General features: G+C 44.5%; 1 protein-coding gene across 8 annotated transcripts in view; it reads right to left on the bottom strand.

Moving 5' to 3' along the window:
• Positions 1-27,329, bottom strand: part of KALRN (kalirin RhoGEF kinase) — a 513,163-nt gene that overhangs the window by 53,661 nt on the left and 432,173 nt on the right. For 5 of the 8 annotated variants that reach the window (XM_082056718.1, XM_082056720.1, XM_082056723.1 and 2 more), the window contains 2 exons: positions 5,814-6,097; positions 4,849-4,953 (listed from right to left, as the gene is read on the bottom strand). In XM_082056718.1, the coding sequence (XP_081912844.1) occupies positions 4,849-4,953; positions 5,814-6,097 (389 nt within the window). Of the gene's footprint in view, positions 1-812; positions 909-4,848; positions 4,954-5,813; positions 6,098-26,858; positions 27,122-27,329 lie in introns of those variants that run through there. The other 3 variants (XM_082056725.1, XM_082056724.1, XM_082056719.1) reach the window with 3 other exon arrangements.

The following is a 27,329-nucleotide window of genomic DNA, read 5'->3' as shown; positions in this document are numbered from 1 at the left end:
CTTTGCAGGCTTATCATAATGCTGCTTTAATCCTGACTTGTTAATTAAGTTAAACTTGCTCAAAGCAAGCATTTATCTAATTTTAGAGGTCCTGGGACATATAGAAAAAGGTTTATCTTTTATATTAATATTTTGAATTGTTCCAGGGAAAACTTAAGAAAAGTCTAGATATTAAACCGGATGTACTCTATGTCCAGCAGACATGGAACCAAACAGGGAGGGAGCATGATACTGAGATTTTTGAACAAATTAAATCCAGAGCATTTTTATTGCTTATTCTACTCCCTGTCAGAAAAAGTTGACAAGGCAGATTAAAAGCCACACATGAATCTTTGTAAAATAAAAGCACAGCTGTGATACTTCAAGCAGTTCTGCTCTTTAGAGGGTCTTTTCAAGGAAGCCAGAATACCAAATAAAATCACATGTTGGGTAGAAAACTCCTGTGCCTCTGAACAAGCTTTAAAACAAAGCAAACAAAACATCCCACTGTGTAAAACGTTTGGAAGAACACCAACAAGACCCCAGAAAGAGTACAGAGTATTAGCTCATTCTCTGCAAAGCCCTCTCCAAAAGTGCTTTTTGACTATGCAGAGCAGGGTCTACAAAGCAACGTGAGATGCAGGTTTCATCTCACATGGGGAGCAAAAATATTAGACTGTGTACTGAGAAGCAGAGCACACAGGGTTAATAAAAGCAAAGCAGGTGAAGGTAAAAAGCAAGGAAAACAGAAACAGGAGGCAGACCTTATAAAGCCCTTCCTTAGAGTCGTATTAGGCCTGGTGTGTACACAGTTTTCACAATACTAAACTTACCAGCTTACTTTTGACCAACTGTTCTATTGCACTGACAAGATCCGCAGCGGTTGGGACATCGGAGGAGCTCTGCCGAGCAGCTAGCAAAGAAGAGGACTGCAAGACACCAGGTTGCAAAGGAAAAGCAAGTTAGCAGGATGAGAAGGGAGGAGGAAACCAGTGGTCAGTGAAGCAGCTTCTGAGAGAGGAGAACAAACATGGATGGGGAGCAGGAGGGTTAGAGGACCACATGCACAGTCAGGGCAATGAGTGCCATACTATGAGACAAGCACAGAATTGCTGTATATTTCTCTGCAGCAGTTCCAGGGCTGGGAACCAGGGAACGGCATCGAAGAACTGAAGTTCATTTGCAACCAGGCTACAATATTCTTAATGTCTGCTGGTTCCTTCTTCAAAGGACAACTACAGTCTTGCAGGCTCCAAAAAACTGATGTAAGAAACTACCCCCTCCCCCATACATACATATTCAATAAATGCAGTTAAGTACAAGGAGCACATGGAGCTACAGGCAGTAGGGGAGGGAGACAGGGGGAACAAATCCCTTCCCCACAGATCATTGCAACCCTAAATGAACTCAGATAACACCTCACATTCATGCAACTTCAGCCATCTAAAATGTGCATCTTTTCTCACCCCTTTCTGCAATCAGTGGAGAGAGAACATCCCTATGTATCTCATCCATCCTAGGTACGTGGCACAGGAGGGCAGGCACACTCTGGAGATGCTCACTTTTCCCTATTGACATTAGTTAGAATATTTTCAAACCCACTTCTCTATGCCTGCCTGTTCCTTGCAGGTATTCGATTTTTGGTGCCTGACATCATGTAATGCCTTTGAGTGTCTCCACACTCAGGTAGCCACAGGCAACAGCTGCTGGTTGTTACCGATCTCCAGAAACACTGAGACCTCATCAATGTGCTACCCAAGCATCCTCCACGGCCCTGCAAAGACTGGTCTCTGTGTGAAATATTCAGATTTAGTTTAAGGTTTTTGCTCTACGTGGGCCTCTTCACCCCTTGGTCTTTGCCCTAAGAAACCTCACTTTGAAAACCCACACTCATGAGATAGCTATGGGAGTCAGGAATTATTAGCTCACCTGTATGTACATTTCTTCTGAACAAAATACAGGCATCAACTAAAACTATGAACCCTTTGATAACCTGCTTTTGGCAGGCTGATGTGGGCTAAATATGGATAAATGATTATAAATTCTACATTGAAATTATTAAAAAGCATATTCATCTCTCAGCTGCCTAATAAAGGATTTCTGGAGAGCAGCTATTTCAGCAAAGTCATCGTGCAGGTGCCAACGAACATGCATCTGGATTAAATAGTGCTGGAGAGAGAGAGGTGGAAATGTGATGGCAGGAATTAGGCTGCTGGCCACCTATTCCAGCAGCCCTGTGGAGTGACACAGCCCCAGGAGGAGACAAAAAAGGCAAAGGAGACCAATCCCAACCAGAAGCCTTGTGAGAGATCAGAAGCATGAACAGCCTTCCTCTTGTCATCTAGTCTTTCACAAATAATACATCTAATCAACAGTTCTAATTACAACAACAAAAACGACATATAATCAGGCTGGTAATTGAGGAATTAGGCTGGTAATGCAGGAATGTCATAAAAATTTAAAAGATCAGACAGCCTGTTTCACCTGCAATGCAGACAGACGAAGGAAAAAAAAAAAACCCTGAAAATAGGGACTTTGAAGAGATACTGGACAAATACATCAACAATAACTGTCAAACATAACCATTCTAGCAGGAGGAGCCCAATTTTGGAGGCACTAAACAGCTGTTGCTCTCCCTTCTTTTAACTGAAATTGCTCAATATCTCTCAAAAGTAAATAACTGCAGGATTTTGAAGGGAATATGGAAATATTTGCTGCCTACAAGTCTTTCAGGGCAAAATAAAACTCTCCTGTGATTGACGAGAGAGTCTGGCTTGTGTGGGACAAATAAAAAAATGGTGTTTCTATTCCCCAGGAAGGAAATCATAGATTTATCATAGGAAGATAACTTGCAATTCATATTTATAAGAGCCTCCAGGAGCAGCAAGGTACGATTATTGCTGCCTTGCAGACGGGTTTGGGGAAAAGTGCCATCCCTCCACTGTGCAGACATCTCCCCCTGTCCCTGCCACCACCCCACGCTGCTGCTGCTCCAACCTGAGCCCGTGAGCTGTAGTAGGACATGAGCCTTGTGCCCAAATTAACACTGTTAACGAGCTTTTGGCTCCAGCATGGCTCAAACATTGCTAATGCAGTGCTCTCATGCCAGGGAATTCAGAAGCCATGTTTGTGAGCTTAAGTTTTTTTCCCTCCATGGCAAAAAGTGAGTAGGGGAAGAAAAAGAGAAAGAACAAGAGCTTCAGATGCATCTTGCTCTATTTAAACTTCTCTTTAGGAGTGGGTGAAGAAACAGGATGCCAAAATGCTCTATAAAGCTTAGACATCTGGAGCGGAAAACAGTTTAGTTCCACAACATTGGTGCTGTCAGAAACGTATTTAAGAAATACTGAAATCACATGGCATGTTAAAAATCAAAAATAGTGACCCGAGCTCAAGCAGTTATGCTTTTCTTTGAAACAAACATACCAACCAACTAAACTCCCTCAAAAAAAAAAAAAACAACAAAAAAGCAAACTAACCCAAAACCATTTAGCTAAACACCAGGGGGAAGAAGCCAGGAGCAAATGCTGTTGTGCTGGGTAGGGATCCACCGCGACTCTGCTTCACCGACCTTTCGCCTCTGCCCCTCGTCAGCCAGCAGCACACGCGGCGCTCAAAGGGCGAGAGTCCGCGGCTCCAGCTGCTTCCTTCTGGCCTTGCTGCCACCACAATGTCACAACATTTCCTGACAGATGAGCAGCAAGCCCCTGAATCCTTTCCTCCACCATTCTGCTCTTCGAATCCCATAAATATTTGCACCCTTCTCTCTCTGTATTTCCAAACTCCTGCTTGAACCTTCCCCAAGAACATTCTGGGCTGGTTTTGTGTTGTGGTTTTTTTTTTTTTTTCTGACAATTTATTAATCTCCCCTATCCTTGCTTCTTTGCATGCAGTAATTACAATCAGAGGATAGAGATACAGAAGTGCAACTGCTAAAAACAGATGCCAGCAGGAAAGCAGGAAACAGCTACACAGGAGGATGGATTTCACACCAGGAAAGGGTGTGGGAGGACACCTGCAGACAGGACCCACTGACTGTGAACACAACCCTCCATCACAGCCGCATTCACAGACTCTCACCCCAAGTCCAAGAGAGCAACAGAAGGACTCTGCAAGCCACAATACCATCTACCACAGCAAGTTCTGACTTAACATTCAAGAGACCCTGGCTAACAGCAGAGAACTACCACCACCACCATGAGCAGACCAAAGCCTTTTCCACCATCCTGAGAAGGACTTCAGATGCCTTGTGGGCTTCTGAACCAACTGGAAGTGATGGAACTTTCAGTGATGATCAGCCACATACCCCAGAAATGCCAAACAATAGCACTGGGGAGGCTTTTCCATCTGCAAGTTTTAAAGCACTTCAAAGCAGAGAGTGGAAGGTGGGGCACAGACTGACGACATCCCTGGACACACACGGCATCCCATCACACACAAAGCCTGAGTGGAGAGCCCGAGCTATCTAACTCTTGGTGAAGGTGGGATTTCTGAATTTAAGCAGCCTCCAGCACCTGTCCTGCTCCTCAGGCCCAGACTGACACCAATTACTATTTCTGTTGCTACTGCCAGACACCAATGGCACTTTTAAAACAGACGTGGAGAACGTATGTTATCAGCCTGCCTGAAATTCCTGGCCACACACAACACAAGCACATGATTGACCTGCCATGGAATGGGATGCCAGGGCTAAATTGCTTATCTGGCACTATTTGTAAATCCAGTTGGTGAAAGGCATTAGATTATGATTTGCATATAGGTGTCTCTTATAACTGCAAGTCTAGGCACTGGTTACTAGAAGACCACTACAAGATGGCTACGTGAGAAATGCACTTAAACAGCAAACTGGTATGGTAGGAGAGGTCTTACCATCTCATCTTGGGTTGGATCATTGTCAAAAATCTTCATAGGAGGAGGAAGAGGTGTGTGAGACTCTTCGTCTGGTTCATCTTCTCCCCAACCTTTCTTGCTCTTCTGAAGGACAGTGAAATACAATCAGAAGCAGAGACGGGTTTCTTTTATCTTTTTAGAAATCTGAGCCCTACTACCAGGCTTTGAGTCTGTTATAATAGTGGCTCAATATTGCATTGGATAGAGAGAATAGCTGGTAATGCTAAGCATCATGAAAGAAAAGCAATAAAGATGTAAGGTTTTGCCAGTTAATCTCGGTGCATTCTATGAGTTACAGAAATACAGTTTATAGGTCACCCAAGCAACTAAGGCAGTTACAGCTGTCTCTGTGCTGATGGAAAAGCACTTTTTAATTTCAAGGAGAATGGCTCAATGTACAGTTTTAAAAAATGTGCTTCTCTATTTGCATTCAGTTAATATCTTCTCCATTTTCAGCTTGTAATTCCATATTCACTTTATCAGGAAAAAGCTATTCTGGCAAAGAACATGCCTTCAGAGAAACTGCAGTTACAAATACACAGTAGATTTAACAGAAACATGGCTATTTCTCTGAGCATTTTCTTTCAATAAGGCATTAGACTGCCATGGTAGGATAAAGATGATATGAACCTCAGCAAAAAGTGATAACAGCTGCTCAAGAATAACTTCATTTCTATCCTTGGCAGCTTTCTAATAGGCCATTTAAAAAAATCTAGTCAAAGGACAATAATATATGCAGACTTTGAAATGCTGCTCCCTGTATATTCCATTGCTCTTTGGATGACAACGCGTTTTGCAACACAGCTTCAATCAATGCAGTTTTATAAATGATTCGCTGTTCCCTCTAGACCCTCAGGGAACTGCGTTTACTCAAGCGTGAATCACACACCATGGAGGAGACTATCAGAGACATGGTCTTCCCTGCAACAAACACCAACACACACCTCATCTGCGCTGTCTCCTTGAGGAGTGGTTTCATCTCCAGTCTTTGGTGAGCCGAGATCAAAGCTCTTCCTTCCATCTCGCACCTTCTTTTGTTTCTTGATGTTGCTCTCGGTCTTCCCACTGTTCAGCCGGCGCACAGGACTCGTCAACCATTTCTTCAGTGTGTTCGTTGAGCGCTTGGGACCAGGAGAGCTCTGGATGGAGTTGAGGGATGGCTGAGGTTGTAAGTTGGCCACTGAGTCAGACTTGCCCCCATTGTCATTGGAAGAGACTGAATATGCATCTGGAAGAAAACGATGCCGGTGAGAGATCATACCAGCACCTCCTCTATCTCCTAGTGCACACCAAGCACTCGGCAGTCCTAAGCATGGAAATACAAACTGCCTCGATAAAAGGTTTTGTGACCTATGGACATTGTGCAAAGTTTATTGCACACCAAAGAGAGGAATATGCCCTGCAATGGGCGTTTTCCACAATCTTAGACACTCCTCTCATTTCCTGCCACAATATCTGTCCTTATGAAAGATGACAGACAGCAAAGTTATCTAGTTTTAGCATAAAATTCAAGCTTTCATCAAAGAGCTGAATTTCTCAGCTTCCTCCCACAGAATTCATTGTGAATTGCCAGGAAGAAAATAAGCACAAAAAGCAGATTACTACAGGAGACATGACAGCCACCAACACTTTGTCAGTTTCCAATTCCATAAGTGTTTCTCGGCCATTTCCAAACCCAAATGACATTAGTGTTAGTAAGAATACCTATTAACATTTGAAGGTTATTTGAAGCACCTTAAAATTATCTCCTTTGCCCCTGAGAGCAATTTGTCAGAAGACTTTACACCTTCCCTAGAACGAAGAAACTAGAAAGAACAATTAAAAGATATGACAAATTGTTCAAACCAAAGGAAACTCCCAAAAAAGAGATACAAAACAGGCTTAAAATGTAAAAAAAAATCCATTATATCCAAGCAGGAGATTCTGCTGCACTGTGTCCAACTGCGATTATCAATACACATGTTCAGACTAGCAGCTTAGAAATGAATGCAACCTCCTGTACTTCCCACCAAAGCAACACACCAAAGATGTGCCCATGTTAGTAAGTCTTTAAAACCAATGCAAATAAGTTGCTCAAAGATTTCTCAATTGCCCTTTAGGAACAAGTGCCCTGCTTTCACCTTTCTGCAACCACTGCAAGGCAACTAACTGCCTCCCCAGGAGCAATCAGGGGCTGTGATGTTTAATCCCACAGAGTTTAATTGTTGTTTTGTTTTGTTACATAATTCAGAAATTGTCACACTTCCATAACATACATCTCAGATTGTACATCAGAAAACAGTCAGCTGATGTTATTAAACACTTTTCTTCACAGAACGGGTTGTCAGGCATTGGAACAGGCTGCCCAGGGAAGTGGTTGAGTCACCATCCTGGAGGTGTTTAAAAGACATGCAGATGAGTTTCTTACGGACATCGTTTAGTGCCAGTGTTAGGTTAACAGTTGGACTTGATAATCTTGAGGGTCTCTTCCAACCAAAATGATTCTATGATTTTTAGATGGTTATTTCTGAATCTCTTATCCACCCCCGCAGGAAAAAAAACCCATAAGTTACAACACACGAAAATAGCCTGGTGCATACAGCTATTCCCGGTTCAACAATAAATATCATTAGAGATATTAGGTAGTACACATGCTGAGGGAGCGCTACTCTCCTGGAGAACAGTTACCTGTATTGTTTTAGAAGCCACTTCCCGCTACCTGCATGCAGAGCTTGTACCCTGTCAGGCAGAGCTGCTGCTCACAGCCGGCTCTGCACCGAGCAGAGATTGCAGCCTGCCTTGTCTGCCAGCTTGTAAAACACAGACCGAGAGAATTATAATGTTTTATGATATTTCATAATCATAGTCAGCCTCAGACAGAAGTTGAACCAAAAATTTATTACATACCTGGGGTCAAAAGTGAGGTTTTCAGAACACATGGAAATAATTGAAACAAGCTAGAGGAAGTCAAAGTTCATTTCCCAGACAGGAAGAAAATCCAAGCATCTGTCTTCTGATGACAAGGGTGAGCGTGAGAGGGGCTGGGAGGAGGACAGATCCCAGATGGAGCTCCTGGGGTTTTTCTGACATTCCTCCATAATGGCAAAGTAGCAGTCTTATCTCAAAAAGGCCTGGCTTTACCCAGCTCCCATTGATGTTATTTCATGCACACAAAGTAGCGTGAAATCAGCTAGTGCAAGATAATATTTGCCAGTGGCCATCTTATCTCCCACTCAATAGGCTTTAGATAGTCTCCTCTGGCAGACTCCACGTGATGCTTTGGGAGTTTATCAGCACACCTTGCGTCAGCAAGTCAGCAACGTTCACTTCAGGGTTTCGCGATGGTGATTTTGGTTGTGCAAGGGCCCTGGCCCCTCTGTCCCCCTGGCTTCCCAGTAGCACCCAGAGCCCTGAGGGCAATGGGGGTGGCTCCAGGGCTCCTCGCCAAAGGGTTGCATCAAGTGGGTGCCCCCCATGCTCCCACTGATGCTGCTGGAGGATTAACTGGGGGAATTACTGGTGCAAAGGAAGCCAGATTGCAATCATGGAAGGAGAAACACTGGAAGTGATGGGTCTGTAGAGGCTGCCAATATCAAGGATGATTTGGGGTAAGTAGCTGTATCATGGGCTCACTGTCTTTGCTGGGGTCTGGGCTCTGGGGGAGGTTGAGGAGAACTGAGGACAACCTGATCTTTCCACATTTTAATTGATTAATGTACAGGGAGGTTTTCACTACAGCTTGGGAGTAATACAGCCCAAACCCCTACCTCCAGTCACTGGCACCTTGGCCATTTACCTTTTAGTAAGGGAAAGGAGCAGATAAGAAGCTAGATGGAGCCTGGGACAGCTTCCTCCTCCCCAAGGATTTGTTAACAAGACATGCAATCCCACCTCAGCCCAGCAGGTTTAAGGCAGGGCCAAACCTGGGGACACTGAAGTCCAAGATGGAAGGGGTAGAGACCTCCCTTCCCACCAGGAAACACCCCTGGTTTTACAAGCAGGGCCAGATCTGGCCTTGCTGCCTCCCTCCCCTCTCCGCAGGCGGCAGAGCCATGGCCGGGCATGGACAGCACCACCCACACCACAGCATTCTTCACTTGAGGCCATTCTGCGGAAGTGATGGTCAGTCATTGTCCCCTGTCATCCTGGTGAAGGCCGTAGGTGGGCAGAAACGGCCCAGATACTGAGCTGGCCCACAGCCCAGCCTGCCAGATGGCAGGAATTTTGTCCGAAGTTTAACCTAAAGCCAGGAACCCTCTGCAGACCGAACATCTGGCCTCCAGAGCTGTGAGCCATGACGAAAGCCAACCCAAAGGTTTTTCCAGAGGGAGGTGTGTTACACCAGGCAATAATCCCATGTGAACAAGGCTCTGGATTTTCCCAGTCAAGGTCATGCCTTTAGTGACAAAAAAGGCTATTTACCAGAGGGTTACTAAATCTCTGTTGTGCCACGCTGTACACAACCCTGGCAGATATTAAGTCTCCTCCTTTCTCCTTGTTCGCTGAAGTGCCCTGGCTGACCACTGTAAACCCCCTAGGACAGAGTCTGGAGCCCAAGGCTGGGAATGTGGCCTTATCTTGCCTTTCATGGTAACGTCTCCACTGGCTGGAGGACAGGCAGGAAGGTGGAAGAGAAAGGCTGGTACAAGTCTCTCTGCTCCCCAGTCACCATGAGAGCCCCTCAGACTGGGGTGAGTTTGCTCTACCCAGCACGTTACACATGTACAAAGCACTCCCACCTCATCCTCTCACTGCCCACCATCACCAAACATGCACTGTCCAAAAACCACACTGAGAGTCCACACACAACATTCATGACTTTTTTTCCTTTTCTTTTTTTAATGGAACTGCAAATATGGACGCATTTGTGAGCAAGTCAAACTTTCCATTTGCCAGCCCTGCTGAGAATGATTTCCTTTGCACTTAAAGCAGGTCACCATGACACGGTCGCAGAGGCAGGAGTGGAGCTCAAGGAAGAGCAGAGCTCATGAAATGAGAGACAGAAACCTGCAGAACAAAAAATCTGCCAGGAAAAGACTTTGGAGACAACCTCCTAAGCTGTGCTTGTGCGAGCTGCACTGCTTCCACAGCACGTACAGCTACAAACACATTAATCATGACACTTGATACTAGCCTGAGATTCAGACACCAGGTGGATCAAGCGGAAGCGAAGGACACGTTAATGTGCTCTAGCACATATGTGCTCTGCAAACCCTATTGGTAGAGCTGTTTGGAAACACAGTTTGCTTAAGAAAAGCCAGAGAGCACTTTGGAAAAGATGCAGCAGCAAGCAGTCATCCTGCCCCTACTGTCCTGGGATACACATGTCTAAAAAAAGGTATTTGATGAAGCGGAATGGGTGTAGGGAGGTCAGCAGACTAGTGTGGCTAGATTGATTTCCTGGCCAAACCATTCATTCAGACAGAAGAAATGATGGTTTCCAAAACACCCCTTAAGCAAATCTCCAAGAAACTTCTGGCAATAAGACTGTGACAGATACTCAGCCAGACCGAAGAGTTTTAACATTCAGAGCTTTTGCACTACTTGAGGCATGAAATCTTTGTTGTTGTCGACCAGGTGAACTGACATCTATAAAAGCACAGCTCTTCTACTTGAAACATGTAAGGTTCCAGTTCTGTGCAACCTTGGGTGAAAGGAAAAATGAAAATCTCGTAGACCTGTTTTAGAGGCACAGTTGTATTCCCATTTCAGTCAGCAGGAATTACTGCTGGAACATAAATACAAGGCATTTTATTTTTACCTCCCTATTCCCCAGAGCACGCCTGGGAGGGAAGGTCTGTCTGATGAGGCTCATGCAGCACTGGACTCATCTGCAGGAACTCAGATCTCTAATGGGAAAGGGAATGGCTTCTCAGAGCAACACAGAAGAAAACATCAGGTTTCTGCTTTTGATCCATACTGACCAGAGATTATATATGATAGGAAGGAAAGATGCTTCTACAACCACAAGTATAATACAGAATATAGCTATGGAGACAGGTGAGAGGACACAATTTTGGCTTAGGTGACAAGAGGTGAATCTTCTGATTTATGTATGGCTCCTTTTTTCACCCAGAAAAACAGCCTGAGAGAAAAGAATTTTTCCACAGAAGTCAAAGATGATGGGCCAGAATGGGAACTCTGTAATCCTATTAGCATGTGCATTTAATTTTTTTTGCAGAAATAATTCCACTCATGAATGAAAGCCAATAATGACAATCTGACCAATGAGCAAATGTATTAGCTCTGCTATTCTTGACAGAGACCATTTTCCATATTTAGTGATTCCTGTAAAATAACATTTCTGACAAAGATGGAACTGAATCAGATGTGGGTGAAAGACCAACTCAGTCTTTACTCGAGCTATTATTTCCTGAAGAATGGGAATCTCTGCACCAGAAAATCTTGGAAAGCGGGAGTCATCTAGACGCACCCTATGCACAAACAAAGTCTCTAGGTTAGTATTTTACACTAAACAATAAGAATCACCTAAAGCATCAAAATACACCCTCTCCTGCCTCTTCCGAGTGCATCTCCTTCACCATACAGGCTGTAGGCTCCAGTTCACAGCTCTCAGTCCTTTGAGGCTTTATACCCTCCCTGGGGAAGCTGCTGTGAGAGCCTCTTCAGATCTGCTCAAGGACCTTCAGGGCAAAAGCTCTACTCAGAGGATGCAAAAATGGCAGAATGAGGTATGAAAGCTGCTGCTTTGGTCCTTCTGTGCTTTTGTGTTAAATGTCCAAACCACGCTCAGTGAAACATTTTTATTGGCACAAGTCAGGGTTACAAAACTTTGTGGCTTAGGCAGATGACAGTACTGATCCCAGTTTTAGCGGTAGAGCCTATTCTGCCTGGAAAATCTGGCATGGATTTGCAAAAATTTGGGAGGTAACAACATTTGGATAATACAAAGTCACTTTACAGCTATTCCTCAAGTGAAAACACTAGTTCCTAACAATGTAAATAATGAATCTGACAAATTTTAATGTCAACAAATAAACTATCTCCTCAGGCATTGCCTCTGAAAAAGGCTCCAGTGAAGAACATAAGTGAACATAAGGAAATTTTCAGTGCCCATGACAGAGGACAACTGCCTTGAAAAGCCCTTTAGATTAGAATTATGTTAAACTTTCGCAATGGAATCGCAAAACTCACCCTGGAGTTGTCCATGGCTCCTCATCCAGTCCCAGCCCCGCTCAGCCCCCTTTACATGTGTCCAGCCCCAGACCTGCCCCGCACTTCGCTTCGGGGGAGAAAGGAGATGAAACCATGTAGAACCCAGTTTCACACCAGAGGGTAAAGACACATTCAATTTATGCCACTGAAATCTAAATGCAAGTTTTGCTCTGTGGTTCAAATGTTTTCCCTAACTTTAATAATCTCCTGCAAATTAGCAGAATTGAGACTGTTCATCTGAATTTTCTGTTTGCGTCTTGGAGTATCATTTGAAGTTTCAAGTTGGAAGCAACATCACAAAGCACAAATCAATCTGGCAGGATTTTCACAATTCCATTTATGTGGATGAAATCACTTCTTGTCCAAACTCAAGAAGAGTGGTATAGAGTTAAATATTTTATGCCAAAGTTTCTAGTCCAATAGAGAAAGTAGCCTACATGGCTAAAAGCAGACATACTTGACAAACTTTCCAATTACTGTAATGTAAAAACTCGAAATCTGACTTTCTGCTCCTCTGCCAAGCATGCAATCAAGACTAACTTCCAAAAAGAACAGGGGGAAAAAAAGGACTACAAATTGAATTAGTCACATGACATTCAGAATACACTGTTTCTTTATTAAATAGCTGATATTTCTTGAAAAGGGGCGAGGAGAACTGCTTTGAGATAGAAGTTGACCTGCGGAGTTCCCTTCAGCTACACTGCAAAGCATGGGATGCTCCTGGGGGATCTTGCATAGGGGTTTTGCTTTTGGGAAATGGTCACCGATCCGTTGGTTTTAGTATTCAACATCCTGATCATTACCTAAGGCAAAGAAAAGAAGCCCTCACCCAGCTGGGGCCAACGCTGTCACTCAGAGACGCTCATTTTTGTGGCAGGCAGCAGCTCACCCCAGGCTCTCGGCAGACAAGGAGCCGCGGGTGCTTTTACCCGAGGGTGATATGGAGTGGGAATTACCCCATGTAGTAGCCTCTCTCTTTCCATTAACTACGGAGGGAGTCCGAGGAAATTACACCCTTAGCTAAATGTAGTTATTGTGAATCCCCTTCCCACATTTGAGTACGTTTCATACCAGGCCGATCTCGCAGCAGGAAATGATTAGCCGAAGTTAAGCATCTGACAATTCACTTTAATGAGCAATAACTCATGGCAACCCGCCATTAGCTTCGGTTGAATAGCTTTTATTTTTAGCTGGTGTTGCTCAGATGCGGCTTTCATCCAGCGTGTGCTGGGAAAGCTGACATCCCAAAGTAGTCTCCAGGTCTTGGTTGTACCAGCCGGAGTGTCAGGGCTCCAGAGCTCCAGTTCCTGGAGGTCAGAGAAAAGTCACTGCAGTTCTGGGAAAGTTTCAAAGAGCGAGATAAAACCAAAAGCCTGGAGAAACAGCACAGAGGCGCACGGTCTCTAGAGACCTTGCAAGAAGAGTTAGCGAAATCCCGAGAGCGTGCTGAAGGAGCGAGCAGGGTCTGCAGAGAGAGAAACAGCACAGCGAGAGAGCCTGCTGGAATAAAACGTGGCTTTGTTGCTGGCCAAGAGTGCCTAGTGAGAGGAACAGCTACAGAAGTCATCTCTATTGTATCTGCTGCTTCATGTGCACCTAAAGCTATTGTCAGACATAGGGAGGCCATGTGGAAAAGAGGAAGATGAGTCCTCAGATGAACAGAGGGCAGGGTCTTGTTTCCTACAGACAAGCACTTAACCAAGGAGCTGCTGCGTGTGAAAGGCTGAGCATGCCCTTGTGCCTCTGGAGAGACTCTCAGGAAAGCACGCAACTCAACCCTGCAGCATGAAGCACTTGAACAGCAGCTGAAACATCTGCAGTCTTCCTCTCTTGGTGTCCTGCTCAGAAATGTGTTTCCATGTAACAGCTTACAACTGTGACGGGTATCTGTGACTTCTCCAGTGGGAGGTTTGAGCCCTTTTCTCTCCATCTGTCAGCCTGACAAATTCATCATTCAGAATCCCATCCCACTCCCCAGATAAGCTGGCCTGGGCTCATGACAGGAATAAAATGAGAACAAACATCCACAGAGTAAAGTCACCAACACGTTAGTAAGTGAGATACTCCTAGCCAGCTCCTACCACCAAATACCATGAGATAGGTATGTTATTGGCCTGCCTTGAGTCCTCCAAGGGAACTTTGCTTATCCCCCCAACAAAGCAACAACATTTTAGAATAGGTTTGTACTGAATTAAAAGGTGTGGAAAAGCTCAGAAAAAAAAAAATAAAAAACAGCAGTTGCTTCACACAGCAGAGTCTGAGGCCAGATGCAGTATTTCTATGCACTCAATTTCATTCACTCATTCTCCTGCCTTCCCGACCGGCCCAGAGCACAGTGAGAGCAAACCCAACACATCAGCTGGGAGAGCACATTGGAACAGCCTTGTCATAATGCCCCACAGCTGGGAGAGTAGATTTCAGAAGTCAAGAGGCACGCATTTTGCTTTAGCAAAGAAAGGAAATAAAAAGCCAAGACTAACAAGATCCAGAAAGGGCATGGTTTTGTTTTTTTGTTTTTTTTTTTTTGGTTTTTTTTTTTTTGAACAAATCAACATTTATTTCAATTTAGTCAAACAAATTGTTGAAGCACTTCTCTAAGTTCTTCTACTTTACATTTTGTATATACACTGTCCTCATTCTGTGACAAAAATAAAGTAATCCCCGACCCTGAAGTTTCCAGAAAAAGTGTCACTAGCAGCAAAAAGAACGAAGCCCCAAACACAAAGCAAAAATCCTCCTTGATATATTTTGATAGGAGACTTATGCATGTTCTGTAAAAAAGTCTTAACCCTGAAGTTTTATGGAAACTTACATGGGAAGATGAGGAGGAATATGCCATGTTTGAAGCTGAACTGGAGCAGCAGCGTTTGCTGGCCTTTGCAAGTACACTGTTACTTTTAGCATAAGAAACTGTGAAATGCTTAGACACCCACATAGAAGCAGACTTTTTAACTTTGATCTAAGCAGTTTTGCTCAGCTGGGAGAGTAAGGGCACCAGAGTTGGCGAATACCATCTTTTATCCTGGTGGTGGGCACAAAATCAAACTTTATTACACATGGTTTCCAAGCAGCTGTTAGTACAACACAAGCCTTATTCTTTTGTGAAGGGTCAGGAGCTCCCAAACTGAACTACTGTAAGAATTTTTCCACACTTAATGAAGTAACTTCTCAGTTAAATTACATTGTTGCTAATGTCAACTTTGCCTTACTCTTGAAGCCAGCAACCTCTATGACAAGGTGGACCACTCTGCTGAATGGGAGGAGAGAAGGGAGGAGGACGACATTTGAATATTGTATTAATGTCTCTCTACCTCAAAGGAAAATGTGGCTATGTCCCCAAACAATGCTTCATTGAAACACCAGAAGAGTATTGGTGACAAAATAAATTGGAATTGGAAAAAAACAAACAAAAAGCAAGAACAGAACCCAAAGCTTTTTGAGACAGGAAGAAAAACTGCATGTTGAGAAAGAAGGGATTGGTCATTAAACTTTCCAGGCACACACAGGGCTTGGAAAGCACAGAAAACAAGCAGAACAAACAAACACAACTGTGTGCATCTTAGCGTCAGCTTCTTTTGCCAAATGCAGTAGCTTCCAACATTCAGCAGCTGTCTCTTGCTTTCTAGTGCTGTGGAGTTCTCTTTGGTACTTGGAGGCTGTCAGGAGCTCCGGGCAAAGAGAAAGTCTTTGTCCATTTACCAACCAATTCCAAAGGCGTTGATCTTGAATAACTTTACTAAGCAAGACTGACACAGATGACTAGGAAAGGGGGCTTTTCTCTTAGTAAAGTTGTGGTAGGTGCAGTGGAAACCCAAGGCAATCTACATGCTTGTCAAATTGTGCCTAGGTAAGAACAGAGTCCTCCATGACCGTCTCTCATTTGTTCACTCTTAAATTATTCAGGCTCTGACAGCCCCTGAAAAGAAAAGAATGGAATAAGAATAAGTTGCAAGTGGTGCAGGGTGAGAGCGGACACCACGTAACCAGCAAGAACAACGAGGTTGGGGTGTTTGACGACAGACACACTGCAGCCAGAGCCTTCAGGGCTGGTGCCCAAAGCAGCTTTCTCCACACCCTCGTCTTCCAGAAATACTAGCGGAAAATACAAGCTCACAGCAAAGGTACTGGTTGGGATGAATTAAAAGAAGTAATGAATGAAGTAAATGCAAACAGCGGTTTGGAAATAAAACACACAGATAAGAATTGCTGGTGCTTGCGATGTTTTGCTCTTTGAACACAGCACAGGGAAATGGCTTAGCAGCTAGGAGACTTTTCACTGCACACTCAAGACTGTCAGTTAGAGGAAGCTTTAATTCACTCAGCTTAAGTAGGAAAATCAGAACATCACTTGCCACCCCATATAACAGGCTCACACAATCTACGTCTTGGTTTTTTGTTTGACAGCTCTGCAGGGCCGGGAGCAGTTCATTGAGGAACCTTTGTCATGCTGCCGGCCAACAAGTTCATCAAATTTCAGGTGACGAAGTCACTACGACACTCTATCTGCGTCAGCAAGCAAGACAGGATGGGAACTTGAAGTCTCAGAGAGCATCTGCTGCATGTGAACAGGAGAGTGCTCCACAGCACCCTGCCGAGGGCTCAGCCCTCTGAAGCTGCACAAGTGCCTTGACCCAGCCACCAGCCTTCCCAACAAGGTTAGCTCTGAGAAACGCATCGGTTTTGACTTCTGGAAGGCCACATGGAGCCTCTCACGGCTTTCACGGTGCCTACACCATTGCTCCTTACCAGCAGCCTCCTCACAGAAAAAATTATATGTCCAGCTTAGCAGAGATGTGCAGAGGTGCACTTCATAAACTGTACCACTTAGTTCCCAGCTATATCACTGCACCTAATCACAAGTAGCTGTAAAAAAGCTGTACCAAGCAACATGTCTAATAAGAGATTATCATCACAAAATCCATTTTCACTGTTGCTGAGTAGTTACTTTCTTTTTGACACATCTTTCAAAGTAGCTAAGAAAAATAAATGCTTGAACACAACAGCAAGGGCTGGACTGGTCTAGCAGCAGAGGCTCTTTGATTCTGAAAAGACTTTGTCGAATATGGGTGATCCCTTACTGCAATGTACAACGTCTGATCACAGACACCCACCTGCCTGATAGTTTAGTATCTCCAGAACAAGTGACTTCAGTGAATATTCAGCAAGCATTAGCCTTTAGATGTTTGTCTGGAGCTTGCCTTGCTTGAGGCTTTTCTTAGACACACTGCCAGCTCAAATTTTACAGTAGCACACCTCTGAGCAGCTACAGCCCTTCCTGAGCAGCCTGGGGTGTTCAAGCCTGAGTAATTTCTCTGATACTAAGACAAAGTCAACTAAGATGCTGCCGTCTGCTCAGCACCTGTGCCCTGGCAGGAGCTGTGCTTTGCTGTTGCTGTGCTGAACTCATAACTGTAACATTCAAAGTGTTTGCCTCCTTGCCTAAAGCTATGATTTTCCTTCTGCTGCCCTAGAAAGGATCCCTGTTGATTAATACTTATTCCATTTCCTAAAGAAGTCTATTCAGCCTTCACATGCTTCAGCTGAGAGAGATGTTTGAACATCATGTTGATCCTCAGGGTTCAAGATACAGAAGGTACAAAGAATACCAGACTTGAGGCACTTCAGTGGTGTTAGCTGTGAATCATCTTTTTACATTGTACTGCTCAGATACATTTGGATCTAAAATACATTTGCATTTCTAATTAAAACAGCTTACCATTAGTAACTAAATAATGTCTTAAATCAGAATCCTTAGGCCATAAAAGCTAATTGCATGATGCTAAAACTAGATTTCAAAAATATACATATTATACCCCCTGCAGGATTAATTAGGCAACATCTCTTCAAAAGAGTTCTCAAAAGCATATTTATTCAGCATGTGGTTAAATTAAACTGGGTTGTGCAACACTTTTCATAGCCTGCCCTGGTGCACGCTTCTGCGGCAGCAGACAGCTGGGGCCTTGTTCATCAGGGCTGCTCAACATGGGCAAATCTGATTCAGGACCACAGCGAACCCCAGCTGATGAGAAGGAACACACGTGCTGGTTTGTGCTCTCTGCCTCACAACCCCCAAGATGTTGCCTTCACCCCTAAAGCAGCCCCCTGCTCCCCGCTGTGCAGCTGAGGTGGTTTTAGCCACAGTTAACCGGTGCTTCTGGATGAGAGGATCTCAGCTACGTGTGAGATGTGCTTCCTAGGACACGCAGGCCTATAAAAAGGCTGAAATCAACTGGTGGATATAAATCTGGAAGCTATAAGTACTGGTTATTTGATGCTTATTTTGTTGCCCATTCCCTGTGTGACTTCGAGAAAGTTTCAGAGTGCTCACTGAACTGTAATGTGTTTTCAGACTGGTTAATACGGCACAGGAAAAACACGGACCTGTTGGAGAGGGGCCAGAGGAGGCCACCAAGATGATCAGAGGGATGGAACACCTCTGGTATGAGGACAGGCCGAGAGAGTTGGGGTTGTTCAGCCTGGAGAAGAAAAGGCTCCAGAGAGACCTTATTGCAGCCTTTCAGTACTTAAAGAAAGATGGGGACAGACTTTTTAGAAGGGCCTGTTATGGCAGGACAAGGGGTAATAATTTAAAACTAAAGGAGGGGAGATTCAGGTCAGAGATGAGGAACAATTTTTTTTACAATGAGGGTGGTGAAACACTGGCCCAGGTTGCCCAGAGAGATGGTAGATACCCCATCCCTGGAAACAAATATTCAAGGTCAGGCTGGATGGGGCTCTGAGCAACCTGATCTGGTTGAAGATGTCCCTGCTCATGGCTGTGGGGTTGGATTAGATGATCTTTGAAGGTCCCTTCCAACCCAAACTATTCTATGAAGACTGCACTACATGTCTTGGGGATGTGAGAAACCTCTGTTCCCTAAAGCTGCATGTGCATTATGAAGGGAGGAGAAAATAAACACTACACAGTATACCAGGGCACAGCCTCGGCTGCCAGAATTTGTAGCTACAATTGTCAGCAAACCTGAACTGCACGAAAAAGTGTCCTCAGTGGATTTCGCTGTAGCTGGGGATGTGCCACTCCCAGCTCTCCTGGTGTGCTGAGAGCTGCTTGCTCCAAGTGAAATCTGAACATGGAAAAATGCCTGGAAAATATAACAGTGGAGACACCTCCATGGTCGCTAAAGCCAGTCCCTTCTTATCACAGCTAAGAGTCCATCACTTTCCTAAATATTTACTTCAGTGTTGTCTTGTGCTAACAAACAAGGGATCTTTGCTCAAAACTGACTTACAGACTGTACTTGTGCTTTCCTGTATACAGCAACATTAAATTTCCATGTTTAATTTACAGCTGTCCAATACAAAAGATAGAAGTCTCCACCAGAAACCACCCACTGCTTCCTCAGGATTGTATTTGCTAATGGGTTCCCAGCAAGTCTGGCTTCACCCCTTCATGCAACTTCACAGCCTGAAAGATAACTTCATAGGGATCCAAAATTTGAGAACTGTTGAGCTGCACCAGGACTTGCAATGGTTGTAACACACAGAACAACCAAGTGCATCAGGGTGCAATACGGGCAACAGAATAGCAATTACCAACTGTTCCTGTGGCAACACACAAAACAGATGGTTTTTTTCCATTTTCCAAAAGTACTGAGCAGCCATGGTTCCCATGCAGTAGAGGAGGAGCCATAAGCATTGGGAAGTGCTGGGAGGTGAGGGAAGAAGAAACCAGACAGAGCTATAGTGGGCTTTCTGCACTGTGATGTTACGCATGCTATATTAGAGAAAAGCAAATGACAAGTATGTAAACTGAAGCGTATATAATGCCTCTCTCCCCATTAAAGAGAAGAAACCCCCACGGCTATTCTATTATTAACTGCTGTAATTCACTTTGCAAGTTCTATTTCTTATCATATTAGGACCTGACTGGTGAAATTTTGTTCTAATTATCTGAAAGAAGCCCAGGTGACTTGTGTGATTTCAATGTTCCCAGCTTTCTGGGGAGAGGACTGCAGAGCTGGTCCAGGACAGGCTAACAGATTGAAAGGCACATCAAACTTGACAGGAGACCTGATGGGATGCACCAGCTACCTTTAACCCAAGGAATGGTGTGTGTTCAAGCATAATTAGCCCCATCAAACATTATGAACTAAAAGCAAACATGTTAGTTTTTGGTTTGTGGTTTTCTAATGGCAAAGAACATCAGCCAAGGGAAACATTTTTGAGCATATCTTGTTAGGTATTTTCAAATAACTCTTTACACATGCTGAAGTCCTACTTATGATCTATAGATCTTTTTCAAGAAAACAGTCAGATGTGCTTCTGTAGTTGTTTTAAAAAGTATCTTTACATGACATTGAATTGTGTGATGCAATATTAGCAATTGAACTGTTCTGCAACAGCAACTGATAAGCGGTGGCTAAACTGGCAGAGAACCGGAGTTCCTTACTGAATTGCAAACCACATCTCTAGATCCCTGCTGTAATCATTAACTGCTCAACCAATTCTTCTGTTTTGAAAAGAAATCGCAACTTTTGCCAAAGATGAAATTGTTTTTATAAAATCTTTTAACAGATAGGAATTAGACTGAAATGTAACAGTGTTCAGGTGCTTCGGAAAAGTATCTTTAAGCTATTTTTAGACTGAAACATTTTGAGGTTTGTTTTTTTTTTAACTTTAAATGATAGATTAGTTTTCCTAATATATACACAACTTTAACAAGGCATATACTGAAACACAACAGTTTGGAAAAAAAAAAATCCTTCTGGGGTCATGTGAAATAACTACCCTTTTTGTTTCACTTCAAAATGGATAGATTCCATGCATTGAATTCCTAAACAATAAATCTATCTGGAACTTGTTTTATAGGAAAGCAGCATGTTTAGTTACACCATGCTTTTTACAGTGAGCAGGGAGTAACCCAAGCTATATTTTTCACAATTATCTGTTCTCTTTCCCTTAAAATAAAGTCTCCCTTCTTCAGGCTTTTGACAGGATGAATAAAGCCTTGTGAATTCTTATATGCTTCTTGGAACAAATGGGAAGTTTAGGAGCTTTGCCTGCATAAAAGCAAACCCCATGTTTCTTGAAAGCTGGATGAATTTGTGGAAGTTGAAAACAATGCAGCAATCTGAATAATAAGGATCCCTATCACGCATTCACCCCCAGACTAGTAACTGAAAGCTGGTCTTTGTAGAAGCTCTTGCTATCAATTTAACACATTCAAATTAAGATCTGAAAGTTTACTTTTCGTACATGTTCTGTCACATCCTGTATAACCACATTGCAAAAGATAAGGCTGCAAGAGCAGTCATGAAAGGGAGACACAAAACTGGAGGACGAGGGGCTAGCTGGTGTCGAGAGAATTAGAGCTGCCCAGCAGTGTGTGTAACTTTCAAAAAAAAGAAAGAAAAAAAAAAAGCTAGTATTACTTGGATCTTGGAAACTGAAAGTTGTTAAAGCATCCCAAACACTGGCACTGATACAATAAACATCAGATTTACAGAAGGTGGCTCGTGGAAGATGAGAGTGGTGAGCAGTCGTGTGCAGCAACCTGCACCTTGAAAAACCTCAGACCTCCTGTGCTCTTGGAAACTTTATATTTTGCAGTAACAGACCCACTGAAAACATGACCTGCTGTATCCATGAACAAGGTTTCTACCCTCAAAAAACCCTCCTGCAAGCAGGTAAGATTTAACAACACTTAAAACTGAACAATCACAAAAAGAGCTCACTGTCCCCCCAGCCTGCCAACAGCGCAGTGGCCATGCTTCTCCTTCAACTGTCCACGTTCAGAGGTTACTCATCAACCTCAGCACTTCTGCTGAAATCCAACTACGTCTCATTGCCACGTTCAAGGGAGGACAAGCCCACGCACAAAAATACTGACAGGTTCATAACCCCAAAAGACTGGCATAGGGACTGTCACGCAGGCTTTTGGGACACCCTTAACTCAGGACTATCTGTCAGGAGGGCGTAAAGCAGGTATGGGAAAGCACATTTCCACACTAACAAAAAGAGCAAGTTTTTGCTAACAGTATTCACCTTGTCATGTTAATCCTGCTTGCTTATAACTGAGCAGCATTTTCATCAACTCTTTTGTCCCTTCCAATAACTATCTGCCATGACCTACTCTGACTCCTGACTCAGCCTGCGGAGGTGTGGAAAACACAGGACATTTGGAAGAGAGGTTCCTGTCACGGGCTTACCAGATTTCTCTTAATAGAACTGGAGGAAAATAACAGCAAGTCTCCCAAACCTCACCACAGCCATTTGCTTGTGAACCTGCCACGAGAAAGAGCCAAGCACAAGTCTGGCACAAGAGACAGACTGCTGACAGAAGACCAGTACACTTGATCCCCTTGACTTCACTGAGATGCAACTAATGAGCAACAGATGGACTTCACCCAACGAGTATACTTGTGGAAGGTAAGAGTTTCCTCATTTCTCATTCAGGAAGGACCAGGAAACTAAAAGAGCTTGGGTTGACACCCTTGATTTTACTATTGTTTTCTCTTCTGCCTCAATTCTGACGGAACTGCTTTGGCCATGCATTCCATTATGCTTTACACAGGGTAACCATGGCTCAGCCTAAAACACTAAATAAAATATGTTCAAATTAGGAAATGTTATGGGCTTGAATATAATACTGCAGATCACTTTCTTGCTACCACTCAGCACAAAGGTACCAGTTTCCTTAGAAAAGCTCTGCAGCTTGCTGTAACACAGTGTCAGCACCTTCTATAAAAAGCACCATCAGATCTCACTTTTTACCTAATGAAGAAATAGCTTTTATTAACAGGCTGTTGACAACCCTTGTAATGATGTCAGTTTGCCCAACTTCCAGTTAAGGCTCTGTTTCTGACCGGCTAGCAAAGATGTCCAAGGTGGCTGGCTGCACTCCCTTCGCTGCACATTAGTCACCATCACTGTCAAGAGGAGCTTGCTTACTCTGTTAATCTTACAGCAAAGAGGTTCACCAGACTGAGCCAGTAACAAATCAAAGACTCAGGGAAGGCTGGCAAGAAGAGGAAAAGGGAGGAAAGAAAGAAAAAGAGGACAGTAAATTGAAAAAAAAAAATGCAGAAGGAAGAGCAAAACTACAGGAGATAGGAGAGAGAAGCCAGAGGGACAAGAAATTTAAATAAGAACTTTACCAAGAGCTTAGCACAGACACAAACCCACTCAGTCTTTCATTTTTAACACACTGAGATTAAAGGTTTGACATTCAGATTAAGTTTCTTTTGTTCCGAAAGGAAAAGTTTGGATACAAGCGGCAGCCTGCTCAGAAGAGCAACTGCTCAAGGAGGCAGCGGGACACATTTTTTGTTGAAGCCAAGACAGTGCATCCATTTAAATCCATCTTCCCTGTTTCTGGCTACCCTCAAGTAAAAGTGTTTTATATTCTCATCTGAAGCCACTCTGCAGCCTAGAACAGGGTGTAAGGTGTTGCACTGCAAAGTTATACTGGCAATAGACTACTTTTAACCACAGACCCTCTTTGAGCTGTACCCGAGGCACTCATAGGCAACTTCTCAAGTCCAGTATATCAGAACTTCTCCCTCCTTGCATTCAAAGAAAAGCATTTCCTACACTTTGTTAGTGCTTTCCACCCTCCTAGTGCCCCTTAGAGCACCCCACTGTGCTCCAGGTTGGGCTAAAACCAGCTGAGCTTAACTACTATGAAGAAATGTCCTCTAAGTAAGGCCTGGGGTATAACGCAGCACACAGAATTTAACTTGGAGGTTAAATCTGAATCGCCAAATATTCTTTACAGCCCCTCGAGTACCAGAGCCCAGAGTTCGGTCCCCACCTGACCCAAGCTCCATGCACACTCTGTGCTGAAGGTAGCACAGAGCGGTGGCACTCACCGCAGGACTTTGCTCTGTGTTTAAAGACAACAAAGTTTTGACCTTGTCACGTTCAAGGCACGCAGCTGACCATGTGCTTTAGGAAAGACATTTCACAAAGCAGGAACCCCTCCAATTTCTCTGCTTTCCCTCATCACAACCCTTTTAAAGGAGCCTCTAATCTGAACCACATAGATAACTGAGGAGCTGGACTCCATGTTAAAAGAAAATAAGCTATATTCACTTGCAAATCCTGGAGTGATGTCTAAGGACAGTTCAATGACTTCCTTGTTATCAGGAGACCATCAGAATTTGAACCCTCCTATCAATCTGCTTTCAGGGCCAGTTTTGCAGCACTGAGCAGCATCCCATTACACTAGGTCACTTTGCATTTGTGCATTTAGGAGATACTGCAAAAAGCCTTGCTTACCCCCTCTTGTCTGATTAAGGCCATTGGCCCGAAGGCTGTGAGAGTCGCCTGCTCTTAACTACCCCTTTTTATGGCTGAAAGCAAGTGACAGACTCTTGCTCTGAGACACTCCTATATTAGGATTCATATCTCTCCATACTTCAGAACAGACAAATAGTCCTTATTTAGTTTATGCAGGGGACTATCGGTGTCAGAGCAAAACTGCAAATGGTACTAAGTGTCAGTTGCTTTCTCTGGATGGATCCCAATAGCTTTGTACACGGGCAAAGCTGACACGACAAGAAACTCATCCAGTGAAACAAGCGAAATAGTAATATCAAGGTCTCTACTGCTGTAAAAGCCAGGATAAGATTGCTGTAAAAGAGTAGTATGAGTTATTTGTCAAAATCCATCAGATAAATGCCCAGTTACACAAAATTTACACATTTCATGATACATTGGGGACCTAGGGTTTGGGTTTTCTCAGCTCTGCATTATTGTTGCTATTTAGGAGATCAAGCATCCACATCTCTTCCAAGTTCCACAGCAGGAAAAGCACTGACACAGCTTGTACCAACATAACCTCTGTTTGAGCACAGGCTACACGTTCATCTTCTCAATTTCTCTCACCGGATGGTTCTTATTGGCACAACAAAACCTACTGAGTTCTTGCAAAAGATCAAGATACATCAGGCATCTGTCACCAGGAAAAAGCAGAGCCACGTTTCCAAAGGCAAAGGGAAGGTCATCTATGGGGCACCAGTGAGAACAGCTCCAAGATGATTCACATCCATCTTAAACACAAACTACTGTCACCTCTTCATACTGCAAGTCTGAGATCAGTGAGAAGCCCTGGGATGAAGAGCGTCCCCCCAGAAGCAAAGATGACCACTGACAATGCAGAATACATGAAATTAGAGCCTCAAAGGTCTGGTTGCCACATTAAAGTATCTCCAAGCTTAATGGCAGAAGCTGTCAACAACAGCACACTAATGCTACTGTCCGGGGCACCCACATCCCTCATCAAACATCAGATTTGGTACCTGTTTATATTCAGGGAGTATTTCCACCATCTGACCAGCTCTGGTTTTCTTTAATAAACAAACCATAGCAGATATAGCCTTTTACAACTTTTTAACCAAAGTTTGCTACCAAGCACAAGAAAGAAGTTAAGCGATCAGTATCACAAAACACCTTTTGTTACTAATCTGGTAAACTGGAACTGCAAACACAGTTAACATTTCAAAAGGAGAGAGAAGAGCCAGCTGTTTCCCCTTCCCCCTTCTAGAGAGGTTTGCAGTCCAGGCGGCAGGGAGATTTTAATCTGTTAGAATCAACGTTTTAAAGACCAGGGCAAAGTCAGAGAGCTTGAATACTGCTCAGACCTGCTACATGGGCCAGCACATTAAAGCACAGGCTGTCAGAAAGACATGGCTTTCACAGCACTTTAGTACCACAACCTTCCTGTAGTAGCCCTACCCCTGCAACCCGGTTATACATTCCGTCTCAAAGGCTGCAAAACAGCGGGGGTTTTGTGCATTGACCTCAAGAGTCGCTTCTTTGGCATGAAGTAGTGTGTTCTTCCCAGGCTGAAAAAGATCAACATCTTATGAAATCATGGCAAACTTCATCACCAACTAGTGTGCTGCTGTCACCACATAAGCGTGAGTCTAGTTCAATAACCGAGGAACCAGGCTTCAGCATTGCAAATGTGTGCCTTGAGAAATTGGTAAGCCCACCCGTCCTCAAGTCATCTTTATCTGGGGATGTGTGAATGGATTCCACGATTACAAAAAAAAACGCATTTCAGGGCTTTTTTCTTTAAAGAAAGGTGCCAAATCAAAAGAAAAGGCAAGTTTTGTTTGGGGTCTTTTTGCTTAGCCGTTCAGAGAACAGGAAACACTGAAATAACACGCACAGATCTTCAAAAAACTCACATTATCCAGAACAAGTTCAAAAGCTGTATCAGAGCATAAAGACTGTAGGCTAGGAAATCTTCAGTCAGTGCATCTGAGCTGCACCGTTCCTTGTAAAAGGCAGGTATTTATTTTATTTTTACGAGGCGCTCTAGCTGCTGTGGCTTTCCCACATCTCTCCCAGCGTTTCAGCTCAGCCAGCTTCCCCAGACCTTCCCACAGAACCATTCAGAGATTTGTGAACTGTGAGAAACAGATGTTCTCAAAGCATTTCGCTCCTCTCTAAGCCCAAGAAAGACTAGAAAGGAGGAAAAAAAAAAAATCTCACTGAAGCAAATATTTCTCTCCGCCCTATTGACCTTACAGTCCCAGGGTGTTTCCTACCAGCAACGATAAAATGTATCCATGTATCCTGTCAACTTCAGCCCTCTCCCTGCCCGTGGCCGGTTCCCCGCCGCTCCCTGCCCCGGGGCTCCGGCCGTGCCGGGGGGTCCCGGCCGCACCCGCGCTGCCCAGCGGGCTGCGGGACACCGAGCCCGGCTGCTCTCCGCCCTCACCTGCCCCGTCCCTCCGCTCGCCCCGGGGCACAGCGGGCAGGCAACGGGGGGATGCTGCCCCACCGCGGGCAGCGCTGAGCTCCCGGCCCCCCGGCGCCTACCCCAGCCCCCATGGGGGAACCGGTCCCCGGACTCCACCGACCTTTGCAGGAGCAGCAGCAGCAACACTTCGCCAAGAGCCATCCTACACCGGAGCGGGCGGGATAGCCGCGCCTGCCCGCTTTCATGCTGCCTTCGGGCTGCTCATGGCAAGGAGCCACCGGCCGGCTTGTGAAAAACAACAAATCACAATTTATATTAAAAAAAAAAAAAAGAAGCCCTAAAGCCTAAATGTTTTAAAATGACCGTGACAAGCGGCCGCGGCGCCCGGCAGCCGCTGTCCCCGCCGTGCCCGCCGCGCACCTCCGGGGGCGGGGCTTGGCGCCTGGGGGCGGGGCCCGCGGCTCCGCAGCGCCTCCTGCAGCGGGGGGGCGGCGGGTGGAGCGCCCTGCGCGGCCGGGGAGCGGGGGGGCCCTGCGGCCAGACGAGGCTCCCGCCGCTGTCTGGGAGGAAAAGGAGTTTTCAAGGGGAAAAAATGCTGTCGCTGCGCTCAGGCCGCGGCTGCGCGGGCGGC

Source organism: Streptopelia decaocto (assembly GCF_964273445.1).
Source record: "Streptopelia decaocto genome assembly, chromosome: 6".
Taxonomy (NCBI): domain Eukaryota; kingdom Metazoa; phylum Chordata; class Aves; order Columbiformes; family Columbidae; genus Streptopelia; species Streptopelia decaocto.
Note: the sequence above shows the minus strand (reverse complement) of the source record. Positions and strands in the feature narration are given on the sequence as shown.